Consider the following 22,084-nt stretch of genomic DNA (forward strand, 5'->3'; position numbering starts at 1 on the left):
TATGCAAATTAATATTAGTTTTCAAATATCTTATTATATTGTGTTAGAGCCTTGCTCCTCACAACTGGAAATGTTTGTAGGCAATTAAAATTCCAAGGAACAAAATCATATTTTAATTTGTTACATCACTGGGTTCAATTAAAATAAGTCTAGAGAAATCATGGTTTCCTTATATTTTGATTCAGAATTATTGACTTAAGACAATCTCATTCTACTTTAAGACTTCCGCTGAAGCGCAAAGAGAGATGTGAAGTCAATTTTTACAGGAAGAACCACCCCTAACTGCGCATTTAAGTAAACAACGTTATCTGGTGCCTGTCTTTTCCTCCACTTTGTGCAAACATTTTAAGCTCTAGCTATCAATATCTATATACAAGCTCATATCTACATACAAGCTCATATCTTACCACGAGTAGGAGATACAGTTCATTGTTAGAACGTCCATGTAAGCAAGCTCTCCATCAGGTTCAGACCCTTCTATTTACCAACAAGACAAGCCACATTTTATGATTGAAGTTAATGCCCAAATCTGCCTCAAATGGTATAGAGACCACATAAGGACAAAGCAAACATGACAAATACAAACCTTGTGGAATTGCCTTTCTTTTTTTTTTCAATCAATCCTGTCTTTCTTACTCTTTCCAGCCCCAGATGCCTAACCATTCAAAGGAAACCACGGACGAGATCCCCATTTTGTGTACTCATCTATCGGCGCCTCTAGGCCCAGACGCTTCGCAGTGAGGCCCTGGTGCTTTTCTGCAGATCCAGCCTTGAATGCTAAATAACTGTGCTCTGCACACTCCTCTGCGAAGCTCAGGGAAATGGCAGCTAGAGCAATGAGTGGTTGCCGTGGCAACAAGGAAAATCTGCAACCTCTTGTATTGTTAGGCCAGCGTGTTTACTTGTCTTGTGGGGTGGTGCAGATGGCTTTAGTCGTCTCACGAGAGACATGGTTCTGTACTTTTTTTGGCCCTGCGTACATTAATAAAATATCATATACAATATGCCATATTTTAAATGGGATGGTGACTCCTGCCAGTAAATCTCAAATCTAGGAATGGAGGCAGGAAAAATGAGAGAGGTAAGAAAAAGGCAGGTTCACATTTTCTAAGATGAAAAAGGGAAAGAGAAGCTTAAAGGTATATTCAACTTTTTGCATGTGAATGATGACAAACTTTTCCTCCTTTATGTATTTTTAAGCCTCAGCTTCTAATTCCAGCAACAATAAACTTGCGTATCTCAGTATGTTGATCACCTGGCTGTCTAAGCTCTGGGGAGGTTAAAGTGCAGGTCAAGGCTTTCAAAGGCACAGCTCCATTGGTAAGCTCTGAAAAAGCAATAGCGTGTCACCTGGAACAGCTTTTACAGATCTCACGGCCACAGCAGGAAGTAGACCTGAATAGGATCCCCAGGATGTTGGGAAAACAAAGCAGCTCTGGAGAACTGGAATGGGGGTAACTGGAGAAACGTCCTTTCATCTTTAAATTTACTCCAAGAGATGGCTGATACCGACTTTTGATGATCACAAAGGCCTTTACCCCCTGACTGGTCTTTCTTACTTGTGTTGAAAGCATTGCACCTTAGGATAGTCAAAAATCATGAAAGCATGATTTTTTTTTTTTTTTTTTTACGTTTATTTATTTGTTTTGAGAGAGAGAGAATCCCGAGCGGGCTCTGCACTGCCAGAGCAAAGCCCCATGCAGGGCTCGAACTCACAAACGATGAGTTCATGACCTGAGCTAAAATCAAGAGTCGGATGCTTAACAGACTGAACTACCCAGGTGCTCCACAAAAGCATGATTTTAAATACTTCAATGTTGTGGCATCTATAAACTTCTGAGAATTGCCCCCTTTCTGGCTCCATTCATGCTAAAATCAAGACTAAAGTTAGGATTTTCTGTCATGCTGAAAGGTACAGGGATGTGGCTGTTCTGTAATAGAAGAAGGCTATAATTGGTAACAGCTGCAGCTGGCCGTGCTGCTTTGAATCTGGCAGAGTGGGGTGTGGGAAGCGCACAGGTCTATGCAGTTGGAGACCTGCAGTCTGGCTGTGGTCATGGGATCTCAGATGGGTGACTACACCAGTAAAGAGGAGGACTGAAAGGTGGTCTTACCTGTCTCTTGCAGTGATCTTGATATGAATGCTAATATGATAAGAAAGATAAGAAAATTAAAGATACGGCTCTTAGGAGCGCCTGAGTGGCTCAGTAAGTTAAGCATCTGACTTTTGGTTTCAGCTCAGGTCATGATCTCATGGTTCGTGGGTTGGGCTCTGTATTGATGGTGTGGAGCCTGCTTGAGGTTCTCTCTCTCTCCCTCTCTCTCTCTGCCCCTCCCCTGCTCATAGTCGCTTGCTTGCTCTCTCTCTCTCTCTCAATAAATAAATAAACTTAACAAAAAATTTTTTTTTCTAAATAAAAAAAAGATGAGGCTACTAATTTCCAGTCAGGATTGGAACTCTGGGGGTACCAAATGCAGTCCTCTTGCTTTCTTCAATAAAGATGAGGCAGAAAAGAGAGGAAAGGTTTATTACAAGCCTTTTATGATTCATGCTTTGGAAGACGATTTAAAATGACTGTTTTAAAACAAACAAAAAGCAGAAAGAGACTCCTAAATAAAGAGAATTAACCAAGAGGGAATGGGGTGAGGGGGCGGGGCAAGATGAACGTGGAGCGGAAGGTACAGGCTTCCAGTTATGGAATGAGTAGGTCATGGGGCTAAAAGGTACAGCATAGGGAATACAGTCAGTGGTACTGTAATAGTGTTGTATGGTGACAGATGGCAGCTATATTTGGGGGGAGCGTATCATAATGTGTAGAGAAGTTGAATCACTATGTTGTATACTTGAAACTAAAGTAACTTTATGTGTCAACTATATTTCAATAAAAAAATAAATTAAAAAAATGATGGATTTAGTTTCATTCTAATAGCAGCTTTCCTAAATGACTAGATTCTCAATGGTTTCTCCTTTTGCGGGGTGGGCGGGGGGGGGGGACTTTTATGTCATGGCTTCTAAAAAGGTTACTTTAGTGAATAAATACAGGAATAATTCTTAAAGTAATTAAAAGTTATGCTACAATAAGCGAGTAAATCTATCTACTTTTCTATGGATTAGCTTTCAATTGTAAGAAAAGAGCCAAGATCTAGAAGAATAATCTGTAAAAAACATATATATAATTTAAAATATTATTGCCTTCTAGAATTCCCTTCTCCCCCTTTCCCAGCCTCAGCACATAAGATCAAAGATAAGCTGACTATGGGTTTGCACATCTAAAAATTAAGAATTATTATGGCCCAGAAATGAAGGTGAACATTGAAAAGCATAGGTAAGAGAGAATGAGGTAAGATCTCTGGTTCAAGTAAGCCCACCTGATGACAAAAGGAAGGAAGAAAGTGATGCAGTGATGGCGTTTAATTTATTATGGGATCTTGTTTTTAGAGAAGAATAAAAATAAACAAACTTGAGGAAAAATTTGTTTCTAAAAATTAAGAGAAGACTATAGCAAAGAAGGAAAGAAGAAAGATCTCTGGATTCAACCAGTAGTGGCTTGGACACCACAACATGTAGCTGAAGACCTGATGTTCCTAGGAAATGTGTTATGTTAAAAGTGCCCAGAGAAGTGTCTTTTGTAAGGGAAAAATGCAATATACTGATAGATTACATGTGAATGATAAAAGAGGAGGCCAGTATATAGCTCCTCTGGTCCTCTTTAATCACCTTGAAATACAATGCCAGCTCTCATTAGTGATGCCTATTATCAATGGTTAGCATTTCTAAAGACTATCTTTGAGATTTAAGGACACTTCTTTTTATTGGGAATGATCTTTGTTTGTGAAACAGTTACATATAAACCATCAATAATAAAATGCATTATTTTATTAAGCAAAAGTTTGGAGAAAAATCTAACTGCACATCGAATTATCACTAGAACATCTTCTGTAGATATGAGACAATATCTCACATCTTTCCTTTCCCACAGCTTTCTACATATGGATATTTTATGGACTTAAAAATGGCCTGTTATTTCTGGAGGGAGTTTAACTTAAGAAACATCATAGTTTGGATTGCACACTTCACTCTGGTGACCCACAACCGGCTGCTTACAACTTTTTTCACTATGAACATACATATAGAACTTTCAGAATCAGTTTCTCAAAGGCAGTACAAGATTCGTGTGATATATGTTGAGTTGAATTCAAAATTAACTCTGGATGGTCCTGAACCCATAAATTAAAAGAAACATCTGTTAATCTCTTTTTAATTTATATTATTTTCTCAAAGAAGCTGGCAAGGACATACTGACCTGGCAAAGAGATTTTTCTGATGCTCTTAAATATTTAATTAAGACCACTGAAAAAATGAAATAGTAAGTGATATTGGTTCTTCCTTGACCAAACACGCTACAGGGATTTTTTTCCTTAGTATATTTCAAGCCTCTATCATCATCAGTAAGATTCAGCTGGTGAGAGCCCAAGAGACAAAGCAAGACTTTCAAGAGTTTTCATTCACCATTAATTTAAGTAGGACTTTCTTTCTTCTTTTGCATTCATTCACTCACTCATTCAACATACATTTAGTGAGTCCTTGAAGTGTAATGTCAGGTGTTGCAAGATATGACGATGAGAAAAATGTTGGTCTATCACATGATCTCTTGCTTTCCCCACAACAATTTTGCTCCTCGTGTCCTCGTCTCTTCATGCTTCAGTGTCTTCAAAATGTTCCTAGTTAGTGCTCCTGACACTCAGGTCCTGCCCTGTTCAAGTTGTATTATACTCAACTTTAGAAAAATATTCCTTGATCAAGAGTGCCCTATCGTCCATATTTACACCACTACTACCACCACCAATAACACTAATGGTAATTAATAGATACTATTTCTCGATTCATTGACTTTGTACACTTTACTATCTCATTTAATCCTCATTGTGGCCACGAAAGGCAAAAATAACATTTTTACTTCTCTCGTATCCACAATTCCTTACTAATGGGGCGTATGTGTCTGTTGAGCACTGTGCAGCTGCTCAAATACTTAAATTAGATTGGACACTGCCACTCTCTTCTCCTGTTCCACATGACTTTCTGCAGGGTACTTGCTTCTTATTACAGCCGAAAACCTGACTCCACAAAGATAAATCTTGAAAAGGATTTTATATTTATACTTTATACTGTAATCGAATGTTGAAACTGTGGACTATCTTGAGGTCATGTAGTGCTTAACAGATGTTGAGTATCTCTGTGTTTCCTTTGAGCATTTAAAATATTCTGCCACACCCCTGAGTTTGCTGCGACTTATCAAGATGCTTCTGTACACAATTTGGGAACTTTGGTCCCAAGTAATAAGGATCTCTCTTCAACTTTGCCTTTCTATACTGCTCATCTGGCACACGATACATTGTGTTTTGCATTCGAATTGTGTGCACAGGCCTCATGTCTGCTACTGCATCCTCTGCTCTGCGAAGTTCAGAGACCACTCCTTGCAAGTGCCCTGGCACAGAAGCTAATATACCTTGCATACAGAAAATGCTCAACAGTGGTTTATCAAATGAGTGGATTAAAAAAATCATAGCATGTCCTTACGTAATTTCTCTTCAGTTATTTGAGAAGCCTTTAATATTACCCCCATTAATTTTAAGTATATTTTTTGAACAAAGCATACAGTTGATAAGTGCTGCTGACTGAGTGCAGAAAATCAGTCTTTGAATAAGCAAGGGATGACTCTGAAGGAGGCGTTACCTTTCTTATTACTTATAGTTTACCTCCTCTTTTTGGAGTAGCATGTCAGCGAGTTATTGTGTACAGACACATTAAATTCTTATGACAGAAAAAACGGAAAGTAATGGTGAAGAATATAGTGAAAGCAAGTGTTTCTCTACGCTGTTAATGCTTTATAATGACTACGCCATCAAGGAAGCTATTATCAATGAGAGTAAAGAGGACTATTGGTAGAAATTGCACTTTGAAAGGAAGTACTTAGGAGTAAGCCAAATTAAGTTCTCCTTCAAGCATCTGTAATATTAGTTCTTAAAAAGCTCTCTGAGGAAGTATGAAATGGTTCCCATGTATGTGTTTCCTTCCCTTCCCTCCCCTCCCCTCCCTTCCCTATTCTCTCTCTCTCTTTTTATTTTAAGATTTTATCTTTTTAAAGTAATATCTATACTCAACTTGGGCCTTGAACTCATAATCTCAAGATCAAGAATCGCACGTTCCACCAACTGAGCCAGCCAGGCGCCCCAATCTCTCTGTCTCTTTTTTTTTTTTTTTACAGGCTGGGAGATAGGCTCTATATGGCTTTCTGACCTAAAATGTACATATGCTTCTAATCAGTCAATCAGATTTAGGTCCAATATCATTCAAAGCATTTGTGAAGTTTTCTTTCAATGAGTTAAAAAAGCTGAGAGTTAACTAGCAAAAGCACACACACACTGAGCCATCTGTCCATTAAAGTGAAAGTGGTAAGACTAAATAGGGAGATGAGATTAAGAATACAACTAATTTGGGGGAATGTTAGGCTCCTCCTCAAGATTTTTCTTTTTTCTTGGTGTCTATTTTCCCTGACGGACTGGAATTTTAGACCTTGTTCTGGTGAAAGAAGGTCATCATGGTAAATTAATTCAGTTTCAGACTAAACAGACTTCAAAGCACAAAGCCAGCACTGGTGACAGAGGAGCCCTTGGTTACCTGCTGTTTCTCTGTCAGCTGAGGTCAGCTCTCCATTGATGCCATTCTCTTTGGTATCTGAATAGGTGCTCTGTGACCCATGTTCTCCAAAGGCGCCCTCTTCATCCTCCCTGTATGGGAATCCATTGGCACTTCTGACAAGTCCTTCCCCTGCCCCGCCTTGGTCCTTAATCTCAGGTGGATGTGGATGTGCAGATGCTTCTGTTAGTTGAGCTGAGGTCCAGTGAGGCGCCTTTGCTTCATCTTTCCGATCATCTGCCATTCTTCTACACCTTGTGACCTCTTCTGGGATTGGAATAAAAACAATAGCGGCCATCACTGTGGGGAACTACGATCTAATATTACTAAGATAGGGCACACTTATAGCAAACTCAATAGTTAGCTATGGTCAAAAAAACATGCTCAATAATCGACTGTTAATATCAAGAAAACAGCTGTTGTTAATACCTTCGTTTTTACAGATCTCTTCTGGCGTATCAATTCTTTTAATACAGGATCACCATTAATTTACATATATATATTTTACACTAGTATTTGGCATTTAAGGAGATATCTAACTTTCATTGATACATGATATTGACTATACAGTAGAGTCAAGGAATCCTTCAGGATAGGGAAAATTTGTAGTATGAGAAAATTGGGTAGAAGTATGTGAGAAAACAAATGGCTGGGGGGAAATGATGAATTGGGGGAAACTACTCCAAGTACTCTTTTAAAAGCAATTCTAAGGGATGCGTGGGTGCCTCAGTTGGTTAAGCGTCCAACTTCGGCTCAGGTCATGATCTCACAGTTTGTGAATTGGAGCCCCAAGTCGGCCTCTACACTGACAGCTCAGAGCCTGGAGCCTGTTTCAGATTTTGTGTCACCCTCTCTCTCTGCCCCTCCCCCCACTCATGTTCTGTCTCTCTCTCTCTCTCGAAAATAAACATTTTAAAAAATTAAAAAAAAATATTTAAAAACACAATTCTCCCTGAACCCTAGAAAAGACAATGGCTAACACATTAGTCTTTTTTTAAAAAAAATTAATGTTTATTTATTTTTGAGAGAGAGAGACAGAAAGAGAGAGAGCGAGCACAAGTTGGGGAGGGGCAGAGAGATAGGGAGACACAGAATGTGAGGCCGGCTCCAGCCTCTGAGCTATCAGCATAAAGCCTGATGCAGGGCTTGAACCCATGACAGTGAGATCATGACCTGAGCTGAAGTCGGATGCTTAACTGACTGAGCCACGCAGGTGCCCCCCATTAGCTTTTTCCATTTCAAAGGTGTTCAATTCAAACCAGAGATGGATATGTTTTCTTGGATACTGTATATTAAAACAGAGTTTTGACTTAGTTTCTCAGCAAATTTTCCTAAACCCTATGTATTAAGAGTATATATAGATATATTAAGATTTTGTCTTAGTATATCTTACAGAGAAAGGATAAAAAAATACAGTATTAGACCTACATCCTACCTTATGATGTTATTTCACAACTAAGTCAAATCAGATGTGGAAAAGTTAAATTACTGACATGTATCAGTAACTGTGAATTATAGTAAAGTTTGAAAAAGTCATGGAGTAGGTGTTTTGTACACATTAAGTCAGTGACAGACATTGCATGGCCTTCACTTACACACTGATGTCACTAGGTTTAGACATGTAGTTGATAAGAGATGATTCATTACTCACTTCTAGAAAGCTGTTGCCAGCAATGTAGTCTTATTCATGGCCTACTGTTCCCAGACTGAGGATATAGACATAGGCCATGACTGTCTCTGATGGAAACTAAGAACACTTTCCCTTTTTCTTTTTCTTTCCTTTTTTTTTTTACTTTCCTGTTTTCAAAACAGTAACTCAAGTAAAAACATCCAAACAAGCAAACAAAATTGTATTAAAACAAATCTTCCTGTTACTAAGCTCTGTTTAGAGACATCACAAGTAAACTAAGTTGTAAAGAAAGTAAGCTTTCCCACCAAATTCCTACAAGCATTTGTCTTTTTTTTCCCCCCAAATTTCAATGTGTTCTTCAGGTTCTCATTCTAGTTTTCTATTCATAGCTGAAGAGCTAGATGAGTTAACTCATTTAAACTAATTTGACTACAATACCAAACCTACCCCCAAACTGCTTCCCATAAGGGTTCTATTTATTGTCCTTAAGAACATATTTAAAAAGTGATATGAATTTAGCTTTCAAAGCATTGATTGAAGGGCTTGTGAATAAACCAAGGAGCATCCCTATATCACCGACAATGTGTAAAGAACTTTATCCCCAGAAGTATCTTTTCATCTGTAAAGCGAGGACAATGATGCCTAGTTTATTATTGTAAAGTTTGAACAGAAAAATATACAGGGCAGGGCGCCTTGGGTGGCCCAGTCGGTTGGGCATCCAACTTCAGCTCAGGTCATGATCTCGCTGTCCGTGAGTTCGGGCCCCGCGTCAGGCTCTGTGCTGACCGCTCAGAGCCTGGAGCCTGTTTCAGATTCTGTGTCTCCCTCTCTCTCTGCCCCTCCCCTGCTCACGCTCTGTCTCTCTGTCTCTGAAAAATGAATAAACCTTGAAAAAAATTAAAAGAAAAAAAAGAAAAATATACAGGGCTCAGCACAGTCCCAGTCATGTCCAATAATTAACAGTTACAATCTCTGTTATTGTTGTTAGAATTATACTACTAGCCATTATACTACAAGTCCTTATATATAAAATATTTTAAGTAGTTTTCTGGAATTATTGCCACAGGAACAAGAGTCTGAAAACTTGGTACAATAACAAGAGTTACTTGCAAATCTGTCTCCGGATATTATACGGGACTGAAAGAATGTTCCAAGGCAGACATGGGAAATGTCTGAGACATGGAAGCCTGATAGAAGGGGTGCACCATCAGAATTAAGCACTCCAGGTACACATCTGAAATCTTCCCTACATCTTTTATAAAGATGATTCTGCACTGTTCTAGACTCCATGCTGTCATTGTCTTCCAGTCAAAAATCAAAGGACCTCATTTAGGTATATACAGATTATATTTTTTTCTCAGTTGTTGCATCATCTTCTATGTCCAATGGGCTGAAGAAATTATGTGGATTCAAATTGTCACCTTTGAATTTGAGACCCTTGGCTCAGCATCCTTTCTTTATATGCCTTGATTTGTTTACTTTTCTTTACTAAAATAGTTTAATTTAAATTTCCATATTCCTACATTATCCAATCTAGTTTGCATGCTGAGTAAATACTCGTAAGTAGCAAGTTTCCCCCAAAACAAGTACATACCTTGTTAATGCCACTTTAAAAAAAATTAATAGGCTTTATAATTTTAGAACAGTTTTAGATTTATAGAAATATTAACCAGATTGTACAAGAAGTTCCCATGCACCCCTGTACACAATTTTCTATCACTAACATCTTACCTTAGTATGGTATATTTGTTATAATTAATTATAAAATATTAATATATTATTAACTAAAGTCCATAGTTCATTTAGATTATCTTAGTTTTAGCTAATGTCCTTTTGTTGTTGTTGTTCTAAAATTCCATCCAGGATACATTACATTTCATTGCCATGTCTCTTCAGGTTCCTCTTGGCTGTAAGAATTTCTCAGACTTTCCTTGCTTTTGATGACTTTGAAAAATACTGGTCAGGTATAGATAATTCCTCTATTGAAATTTGTCTGATTTTTTTCATGATTAGTCTTGGCTATGTGTTTTGGGGAAGAAGACAGTGGTAAAGTGCTCAAATAAGTTTGAGAAATGCTGAGCTACAGAGGCATGTATATAACTTGAGGTTTTTAAGAGTTTTTGATAAGCTACTGGACTTTTGAATCTTAGGGATGGGCAATGATGTCCAAAGCATTCCAACCAGTTCAGCATAGAAAACTTTTTTTGGTGCCATTTTTATTAACATGTCCAAAAGGATTTGGGAAATTCTCAGGTTTGCATTTTAGCCCTTGTTTAACACCAAGAGTCCTAGCCACAGAGAGTCCAAGTAAATAAAACAATATAAGAACCCAAACTCCCAGCTAAAACTGGCAGTTTTTTCCCCAAGGCTCTCTGAGGAAGATTTGTCAGTGACCAAAAATCTTCACCTTGAACCTAAAAAACCAATGCCTTATTGGGGACAGTATCAATTAATTATCTTAAAATTAATTATCTTAAAATGTTAAGATACTTTGTTTTAAAGAAACCAGGCATTTACAAAGTAAACAAACTCCTTAATGTTCAAAGCTTTAGAGCTTTGGATTCTTTTTTTTTTTTTTTTTTTTTTTTTTTTCAGTTAATCAATAAAAGCTAATTTTGGAAAAAGAAAGAGCTGTCTGGTCATGCTGCTCCAATTAATATCAGAGGCATAAATACAGGGAATTAGTTACCTAAAATGCATTATTTGACTTCCTGATAAGACTATTTAGATAATACACTTTAAAACACTTGTAGACGAATCAGATGCCACTTTCTAATTTGTTGGGTATTTGAAATGTACATAGTCTAACCATCTATTAAGTGAAAATCATTTGAGGAGATTTCAAGCTACAATCATCATTGCTCTGACAAAACTACTTTGACAGAAAATATGATTTGGAAAGATTTTCTTCTGCCGTACTGAAAAGTTGCTGGAATCAAAGGACACACTATTTGGCCATACAAACTTATAATCACAACATGGTATTATGAAAATCCCACACATACATGGTAAATTTCACTTAAATTCCTAATCAGTGTTATAGGGTCGTAGATTATTTCCACTCCTCAAAATGGTTTTACAATATAGTTAAAAGTGACCACAGCTTCCTTTCATTTCTTCTTCCTGATATATAGTCTTCCTTTACCTGAATCTCTCTGAAAACCGTGAATGTAGTATTAAAAAAGATAAGAAAGCTGAGATAAACTCCAATCCCCTCCAAAATATAGAAGGAAACTTGTGAGGTACTAGAAATTGTAACATCCATTCCTACTGTGTAATGAGAAAGACTCTATTTTCCATATCGCAAAAGATCACAGATCCTAACTGCTCTGAACAACTGAGCAGCTGGGGATCTGCCACACAATCATCTTACTTGAGAATTAAACTGAAAAGCTACCTGAATTCTTCCCCTCATCCCTCTCTTCCAAAAGCCTAGCTTGATAATGTGGGCAAGGAAATTATTAAGTTAAAAAGAACTGTACTAAGTCCGAGACATTGACTTCCAATGTACAACAAATTTGCAATGGGAATCTTACCTGCTAGGGCTAAACACAAGTGCCAATATCAGTGAGGATACAGCTACTTGTAATATGGATTTTTATTTTTTTAAATTTTTATTATTATTTTTAAGTAGGCTCCATGCTCAGCACAGAGCCCAATGCAGGACTTGAACTCATGACCCTGAGATTAAGACCTAAGCTATGATCAAGAGTTGGATACTCAACCGACTGAGCCACCCTGGCACCCTGTAAAATGGATTTTTTAAAAAGAGATCTTAAGGGTTCAAATTTCTCTTTATATCAGAATGAGATATTTCACTTGACTTTATCATTACATTGCTATTATGCTGCATATTGCAGGCCCCAGTATTCATCTCAATTAAGATACACAGTTGGAAAGAAAGCTGAGAGAAGATCTTGTGCCACCAAAAATGTCAGTCATGGACTTGAGTGATAAGTTTCAATCTTTGCTACCATTTTTTTTTATTTAACAATTTCCTGCTGATATTTGAGACTTCTCTAAGAACAGAGTTCTTTCTTCTTTCATCAAAATTCTAGGCTTTAAAATTCCAGTTCTTAAAATTCTAGCTTTTTGCTTCTGCCAAAGGAAACAATCAACAAAATGAAAAGATAACCGGCAGAATGGGAGTAGATACTTACAAATGACATATCAGATAAAGGGTTAGTATAGAACATCTATAAAGAACTTACCAAACTCCACACCCAAAAAACAAATATTCCAGTGAAGAAATGGGCAGAAGACATAAATAGGCACTTCTCCGAAGAAGGCATCCAGATGGTTAACAGCCACATGAAAAGATGCTCAACGTCACTCATCATCAGGGAAATACAAATCAAAACCACAATGAGATACCACCTCACACCAGTCAGAGTAGCTAAAATTAACAGCTCAGGAAACAACAGATGTTGGTGAGGATGTGGAGAAAGGGCAACCCTCTTGCACTGTTGGGTGGGAATGCAAACTGGTACAGCCACTCTGGAAAACAGTATGGAGGTTCCTCAAAAAATTAAAAATAGAATTACCCTATCACCCAGCAATAGCACTACTAGGAATTTATCCAAAGGACACAGGAGTGCAGATTCGAAGGGACACATGCACCCCAATGTTTACAGCAGCACTATCGACAATAGCCAAAGTATGGAAAGAGCCCAAATGTCCATAAACTGATGAATGGGTTAAGATGTGGGGTATGTATATACAATGGAATACTACTAGGTAACAACAACAACAAAAATGAAATCTTGCCATTCGCAACAATGTGGATGGAACTGGAGGGTATTATGCTAAGCAAAATAAGTCTGTCAGAGAAAGATAGATATATGATTTCACTCACATGTGGAATTTAAGAAACATAATAGATGAACATAGGGGAAGAGAGGGAAAAATTCGATACAAACAGAGAGGGAGGCAAACCATAAGAGACTCTTAAATACAGAGAACAAACTGAGGGTTAATGGGGGTGGGGAAAATGGGTGATGGGCATTAAGGAGGGCACTTGTTGGGATGAGCACTGGGTGTTATATGTAAGTGATGAATCACCGGATTCTACTCCTGAAGCCGAGACTACACAGTATATTAACTAACTTCAGAAAAAAAAAAAATTGTAGCTTTTCCCCCTCAACAATGCATGCTCTTATCCCAGCTGTTGAACCCTTGATCACTGCTACACTCTCAATCATTTCTTTGATGACTAATTATTTAAAAAATGTAAGATTCATTACCATGTGGCAATCTGTCATTAACTTTTGATTCTAGGGATATGGGCCAAATGATATGACTTGGCATTGATCAGATTTCCAACCTCTTAAAGATTCAATGTATACCACCGTATATTAAAACCAGAATGAATACAGTTTTTCTACAGATTAAATTCCAAGTTGAAATGGCATATGGATTAATTCCTTGTCTATTTGTTTATGTAAAATCGTTCAATTTTGTTTTTAGATACAGTTGATGCATATATGTTTAATGCTGCTAAGTAAAATAAGTACTTTTTCACATATTGGGTAGAAGGTTTTAGTACCATGAATCAGGAGCCTTATAAGTAGTCAAATCTAGATAATTGTAGTTAAGAAATCCCAAGAAAGAGAAGAGCTATACAAGTAAGATACACAAGGAACAACAACAACAACAACAAAATTAAATGCCTAACTTAACATAAAACATGTCTGTATGGCAAAATTCAATCGATAGCTTGGGACAGATAAATTCCAATTTTTAATTACTTAATAAATAAATAAATAAATATATCAACATTATAACTAATTTAGGTTCCTGGAGATACATTTTGTAGCTTATGGATAGGTGTACCAGTCGGCACCACTATTATTTATCAGATTACTCGAATATTTATTATAATATCAATAATTATATTTCTCCTATATTAAGATTCTACTATATTTAAATACATCTGCTTTGCAAATTGCCCAGGTCTAAGACTGTAATGCTCTATGTTTCAAAACTCTGGATTTTATTTGAGTTTCTATCTAGATTCTTACATGAATTCATATATATCTATATGCACTGCTTTTTGTGTGTGTGAAAAAAATTTGCACTGGCCTACAGGCAACCTGAAAGTCTGTTCCTAATTGTATAAAGCCATTCTTGAAAACATTGCCTTTTGTGATATGATTGTCCCTTGCACAAGAATATACACAATAAAGTAATTTATATTGGAATTTCAAATATATTTATTTTGCTGATTTTTGACATTTCCTAGACAATCAAGTAATGTATCACTTTTGATATCTTTCTTTAATTACTAGGAACTTTAATGCTTCACTGCAGTATTTCCCAGCCTAAGACTGTGGTACTATGTTCTGTTTTTAATTGTAAAACTTGTCAAATCTTTTCTGAAATCAGGCAAACTATATATTATAAATAAATAATGACCATGCCTATTGCCTTCTAACAATTTACTTTAAGGTATCACTCTTTTGAGAAAATTATATAGGGGCGCCTTGGTGGCTCAGTCGGTTAAGCGTCCGACTTTGGCTCCGGTCATGATCTCACAGTCCGTGAGTTCGAGCCCCGTGTCGGGCTCTGTGCTGATAGCTCAGAGCCTGGAGCCTGCTTCAGATTCTGTGTCTCCCTCTCTCTCTGCCCCTCCCCTGTTCATGCTCTGTCTCTCTCTGTCTCAAAAATAAATGTTAAAAAAAAATTAAAAAAAAAAGAAAATTATATAATATTATTTGGCACACAGTAGCTCTCATATTATCCCTCATGTATGTAAAATGAATAAAATACAAAAGGACTTAAATTTTTTCCACAGAGAACATTTATAAGGCCTTAACGTTCTAGATCTTTCAGATAGATTATAGGTTAACAAAGTCACATGACAAATATGAGTTCTTGCAAAAACTAACATTACTTAGTTTTCATTTATTTTTGTTTTATTATTTTTTTTAGAGAGAGAGAGAGCACACTCACACACACATGAGTGGGGGAGGGGCAGAGAGAGGGACAGAGAGAGAATCCCAACCAGGCTTTATGCTAGCAGCGCAGAGCCTGACTCAGGGTTCCAGCTCAAGAACCCTGAGATCATGACTTGACCTGAAATCAAGAGTCGGACGCTTAACTGATCGAGTCACTCAGACGCCCCTAACATTACTTAGTTTTTAAAAACAGTATTTCTCTTTTATCTATCTTCTGTAGAGTACTCTTTTAATTACTATTCTAGCAAATGTTGGTACTAAGTGAATGATAACTTTAAAATGAGAAATGACTTATATTGATGATGTCCAAAAAACACATTTTTGTTGGTTCTCCCTAAAGGTTTAATATATGCACATTAAAACTTAATGAATTTTAAGCCCAGTTTGAAAAGAGAAGCATTTTCATCTAGACCTCTATCTATCATTGGACTACCTGAATCCTGTACTAGCAAAAAAATAGTTTGATAAGCTCTGATAGTTCCTATACTTCCTGTTCTTTACAAGGAGCAAATAGATACATTTATTTAAGTGCACCAAACAAAAGTTTCTAGGAACATATGCCCTGAACACTTGAAGATACAAGAAAATAAGATACGACTGTCACATTTTCTCCACTATTTCAAGGGAAGAAATAAAAACTAAGTAGAAACACCAAGAATAAAATGTCCCTTACAGCTCTATTGTCTTCCTGAAGTACCAAGTGAATTTCTTTTCTCAGGGCTAAAGATGCAAATCAGAGACACATTGCACTGAAAAGAAACCATTTTTTAATTTTCTGCCTACCTAGTTGGAGGTTTTCATATTTTTCTTTCAAAGTCTGAAAGGGGTCATGCAAAAGTAAGATGCACACAAAGAAAACATGATAGTAATATACAAACTGTCCAAAATGCCATTTAGTTTTCAGCTGGGTTTCAAATATTTGTTAAATGTTGAATGAATTATTCATCAATACCCAACCTCAAGATAAACACATAGAAAAAGGTTCTGTCAGCTATGGGATGTTTGGCCAACACTAGCTCACTGGGTGAGAAGAGAATCTTTTTTGAACCTAATTTTTCAGGCACAGTACATTTGGACTCAAGTCCTAACTCCAGATGCTCCCTGGTGGTCTAATGGTTAGGATTTGGCATTCTCTCAAGTTCTAAGTCCACTGGAGAACATGTAAAAAATGACACCAAGTGCAAAGAGTAACTACACCTGGGTAAGACCTAGTATACATAACAGAGACCATATGAATGTCGGTTTAGAAATACCTTTAAGATAAACTCTTTTATCTCGTTTCAGAAAAGGTACTAAAATCATGAAACTGACACATTCTTTGGCAATCACCCATTCCAATGTACCTTAAAAGTGTTTTCAACCAATTACCTCCAGTATTGATCTGATAAATTGGAATTTCTGGGCATGGGGCTTGGAAATTGATTGGTATTTTAACAAGACCAACAGGTGATTCTGATATACGAAAATTGGAAGACTCATGCTTTCAGGAAAGCCTGCTACATAGGACTTCAGAAAAGAACAGGGAAGATAGAAACACACACACACACACACAAACACCTTGTAGAATAAGTGGAGTAAAAGGTTAAGACAATAATCTTGATAGGTCACATGATCATTCTCACAAATATAGGCTGAAGCTTTTACTTCCTCAGTCTAGTACATTTATGATGAAGCAATCTAGTCCAATCACAGGACCAACTTCTTTTAGTCAGATTCCTGGGAGCATGCCAGTTTGCTGCTGTGTCTAATCCTACTTGAAGGAGGTAGAAATGTTTCAGAAGAATGTTTAGAATTACCCATTGTTTGTGGTAAAATCTACTTCACATTTTGAGAGCAGTAACTTGTCCTTGGTCAGTCTATCCACATCTTCAAATTGTCTTTAGAATATTTATTTTAGATACTCCCTGACATTCATTAATGGTTAAGGACAAAAGTGCATTTGCTTAAAATATCTCAAATCCAGTTATAATTCTCTTTATCCATTAGATCATTTTAGAAATGGATGTAGGGTAATAAACGTGGTGTGAATATGTGATAATCTGAACTAGCAAAGCTCTCAAAGTAGAAACTGAATGTTTTACTATCTTGATAATTTAGATGCATGCTGAAAATATCATTTGGTAGAGTATAACTTTTTCTCTCAGGATTCCCATATAACCACAAACCTCACTGTTTTTCTTTGGATTACAGTATTAGAAAGATCACAAAGCACAGAAATAGTCACTGATTATAGTTATTACCAGGCAACATTAAATACTCAAAAAATGGCAAAAAGAGAAACAATGAGAGCTTGGAAAATCTAAAGGAAAAATACACTGTGTGCCAGATAGGCAGGACTCCATTTTTATAATGCTCTTGGCATGGACAGTTCTAGAATGTTTTCTATGATATGTTCTGCCCTGTCATCATGTAATGTACCAATTCAATAAAAACACTGGGATTGTAATTTTGTACTGCTGCATATCCAAGAATGAACAAAAGAATAAAACAACCAGTTATATAATGCAATTAATGAATGCTGTTTCCCTTTTCCATGTAGGCTCAATTATGCTTTATACTATTACTATCCATACCAGTACTACAAAACAGAAACTTTTGTTTTGGTCCCTAAGAGTATTAGAAATTTATGTAGAACGCACATCTTTGCTTATAAATGCTGAGTTCAAAGCTTAAACAGTTGTTGATGAAATGACTATAACCCTCTATTCCTTCTCTTTGTCTTCTATGCAAAACTGAGGGAAAAGTTCATGCTGACATGAGAAACTTAAGTTGAGAATCCAGATATTTGTTTCATGCCTTCTCTGTTCTTTTTCAGGATGACTGTAAAATACCTATAAGGATGATTCATTCTTCATTACACACCATGACTAATAAACAATTTGTACGAAGAGAGTTGACGGGTGCATAATTATTTCTGATGATGATGAACTCAAAGTACAAAACCCAGTGTGAGGTTATTGGTGGAATTATATAAGCTAATAGAAATAAAGCATAATCCCACGCAAGTTGGAAGTGCTCAATAAACCCTACCTATTATTTGTTATTACTTATGCCTTTTAAAATTTGAACATTTTTAGCAATAGGATCCATACATGGTTTATCCCAAATTAAAAAACTGAGGCCAGAGAGAGTAAATTGTTTCACCAAATTAGACACTTCTAGTAAAATCTAGAATGAGAAGCCAAATCCACTAATATCCATGTCATTGTTTGCTCTTTCACCAAATAGTGAGATAGTGGAATGGGGTTGGAACTAGAAAGGCCAATCCAGATAACAACACTAACGTCACAAGACTGCTCCATTGATAACAACCTACCATACTGAGCTGGGTAAGACACTTTATGTGACTAGTGTACAAGCTATACTTCACAAATCTACATTATTTCTGATTCCTCTTTCCCACTAAGATGACTAATAAATACCTTATATACATTTCAGAAATAAATATTATAAAATGCTCTAAAGCTTTAGCTTCTACTGATGATATTTATTAAGGACCAGCACTTAGGTACTAAGATATGGTAGAATAAATAATAGATTTACAACCAGAAAATTAGGCCTGAATCCTGGATCTCCCACTTACTAGGTTTGTAAACTTACATATGACACTAAACCTGAGTATTAATTTCATAAACATGAAACAAACTACTGAAGCATTCAACAAATACATTTTGACCCTTACATCAATATTTTTCTTTTCCAAACAAGGAGAAATTCAATCATAATAATTGCACTAAAGTTTTCTTTAAATAAGCATAAATTTGAGCATCAGGGAAATTGTAATTTGGATTTGGGACAATTAATGATTTTGTTTTAAACTTTTTTCAGTTGAAATCTGATTTTAGATGTATCAGACTTCGTCCAGTGTCATATAACAAAACATTGTAAATATAAATCTCTTTTGGGTATCAATTTAAAGAATATTCTATGGAATTGCAGACATCCCCAAGGAAAAATAAGGTCACAAGTATTTACTTGCACCACCACCAAGTGAAGATGCTTTAGTTCTGGACACCTAAGATCCATAATAGGAAAGGCACTGGCTGGATGTTCAAGTGGTTATGATCTAAAAACAACAATCATTACTTGAGGAAAAGATGCTTCAGAGATTTCTTTATAGGAGATGGGAATACAGCCATGACTTGGGTAAACTTGAAGGCTGTGTTATATACCACAAAATAAGATACTAGAATTAAAAACAAAAACCAACCAAACAAAAGCCAAAAAGCTGGAGAAGGAAATGACAGTCATGAAAAGAAAATAAAAGAAGAATGGAGAATTTGAAGTGAAGGATGTGTAGAACCATATATTCAAAAATTAATGACTTACGGTTTTCCATGAAAGGAACCTGCTATTAGCTATTTAAGACAGAAGGAAGAATGAAGACCTGGGGAATTATAAGCAAGATTCCATTTATTCTGTTTCCTTGTACTTTATCTGATCTTCTCAGTTCCTTTATCTTTTGGTGAACAATTCTCCTTCCACAGTTGCAAGCCATGTGATGCTGTCTCTAACATGTTTTAAAATCTTTTTCCAAATACAGTAAGTACATGGACTTACCATACAATGTCATAGCATTCGTTATATGTATTTCTTTGAACTTAATGCACTCCTTGACAGTGGATGTATTTAAGCAAAAGCCAAATGTCCACCCTGTGATGAATGTTATAGAATCAATTGTGGTTTTGACTGATGGAGCACTGGCTTATATGACTGCCAAAATTCCTTCCAATTCTAAGATTACAAATCTTAATTCATTAAACAAATAATTGTTTGAAAACTGTCTCTAAAACATTAATGGAAAGGCTTCATGTATCAGGCAATAGGGAAAAGATACGTTGGGGATATAAGAAAAATATGTAGCCCTTTTGCTAAAGGGTCTCACAGACAAACCAATAACAAAAATACAGCATGGTACATGCAGATAAGTCAGGAAGTCGTAGAGGCACATGAACAGCTCCTACCACACTGGGAAGTCAACCAGTACTCCCAGGAGGAAGTAACGCCTGACCTGAGTTTAAAGAACAAGTAGGAACTAGCCAAAGAAAGGAGGGGAGTCTTTATAGGAAGAATGAAAATGGATGATCACATCTTATGATGTGGTTAAGATACAGATTCTGACCATAAACAGCGCACACTATATAGAGGAAAGCAGATACGTTTGAAAAATGTAGGGTACAATATATCACAGTAAATGCAGTGAAAGAGGACAAAGCAGGTGCTAAATGAATATAAGCCTTTTGAGTCATAGTATTTAAAAAGAAAAAAGGAAGAATGCAAAATATTTGTATTACATGCATTTTTAAATACACCAAACTTTTACATCCACGGAGAACCCCAAATCTAGTTCTAATTGTCTTCTAGAGAAAAGTAAAATATGAGTCATATAAGAGTAAAGTATGAGTCATATACAGTAGATCAATTTCTCCTTTCTTTATTTTTTTTTCTTTGGATTTAGGGCAGTCTGTGTACTACGTTGTGCTGTGGCACAGCTGGCTGTAATGATGACTCAGGGGAATTCTAAGTAAAAAGTAGCCTTGCTCACTCCATCAGCTGAGTTGGGCCTTATCATTTGGACTTCCCTCATAACTCAGGTCTGATTCAATTGTCTTCATATACTGCTTGACGTATCTCTCTGAGCAGACATATCTTCGTGTGCCCTGGAGTGAATTCGAGAAATCAAGTCAATTTTCATGGCTTGTTATTTGTATTTTGCCAGACTTCTGGAGTGATATGATAGGACATTAATTTGCTAGATCCTCCAGGACTGGAATGTATGTAATTTTTCTATGTTTATGAGAAGGTAAAAAACTAGACTGGAAAAAATATTCAAGTAAACAAATAGCCACAATGGTAAATTTTTCTATAATATATTCCAGTCTTATGTGTGAAAGTCTTAGTGTAGGCACAGATATGGCAATATTAGATGGTAGGCTCATAGGTAAAATATTTTGATATAAGAGTAGACTTACCATGGGCAAGTCAGGCAAATAACAGACTTAACACTGGCCAAGAGCAAATAAAAACATGATTTGGAATGTAAGAAATGTTAAATTAATTTTAAAATGAAATACATGTATAGGAAAGTCACAAAAAATTTGAGGAAGCATATTCATTTTTTAAATATATTCATTGTGAAGTGCTTACTTTTAATTTAAACCCAATACATTTTTAGCACTTCATCATAACCACTGAATTAATAAACGATAGGAACTTTATGCTTTTTTAATGGCAACAGGAGAAGGGCAGAAAAGGGGTCAGATAGGGCTGCTGAAAAGTCTCTGCACAGGTTAGAGGTGTTACTGGTGGTAACATCTGTGAAAAAGACAGGGTCACTGTGGACTGCTCCTCACCTTCCTTGGTTTCCAGATGAACTGAAACCAGAAAAGCATGACCACTGTAAATCTGCATCATTTAGGTAGATACTGTCTGAGCTTTTGTTTGGCACTCTGTGATTTTTGGATTTTTAACCTAAAAAATCCAAGAATCCACCTTAATATTTTTTTTCAAAGCAGTGAATAGAACAATCCGGAAAATCTTCCTGTCTCTACTGTGAATCTCTAAAACATTTTTTTGAAATTCTTTTCAATTCCACACTGAAGAACTTGGGCACCAGAAATAAATATATAGATTAAGAAATGGCTTCTCAACAATGGGAGAGCATAGTATTTCCACATGGTGTTCTTTTTAAAGGCTATAGATAGAGCCTTTCAAAGAAAGGCTTTCAAAACAAAGGGTAAAAAATCACAAATTGACCTGAGGTTCCTCAAAATCCTTAACATTGATAATTAAAATGAAAAA

The 22,084-nt window shown here is 36.3% G+C and overlaps 1 protein-coding gene across 43 annotated transcripts in view; it reads right to left on the bottom strand.

Moving 5' to 3' along the window:
- The window catches only part of MAP2 (microtubule associated protein 2), a 284,391-nt gene that overhangs the window by 69,952 nt on the left and 192,355 nt on the right, over positions 1 to 22,084 (bottom strand). For 42 of the 43 annotated variants that reach the window (XM_058706697.1, XM_058706637.1, XM_058706717.1 and 39 more), the window contains one exon: positions 6,680 to 6,964. In XM_058706697.1, coding sequence (XP_058562680.1) covers positions 6,680 to 6,941 — 262 coding nt within the window. In that variant the 5' untranslated portion in view covers positions 6,942 to 6,964. The remainder of the gene's footprint in view (positions 1 to 6,679; positions 6,965 to 22,084) is intronic. The other variant, XM_058706672.1, reaches the window with a different exon arrangement.

This window comes from Neofelis nebulosa, chromosome 2 (genome assembly GCF_028018385.1).
Source record: "Neofelis nebulosa isolate mNeoNeb1 chromosome 2, mNeoNeb1.pri, whole genome shotgun sequence".
Classification (NCBI taxonomy): domain Eukaryota; kingdom Metazoa; phylum Chordata; class Mammalia; order Carnivora; family Felidae; genus Neofelis; species Neofelis nebulosa.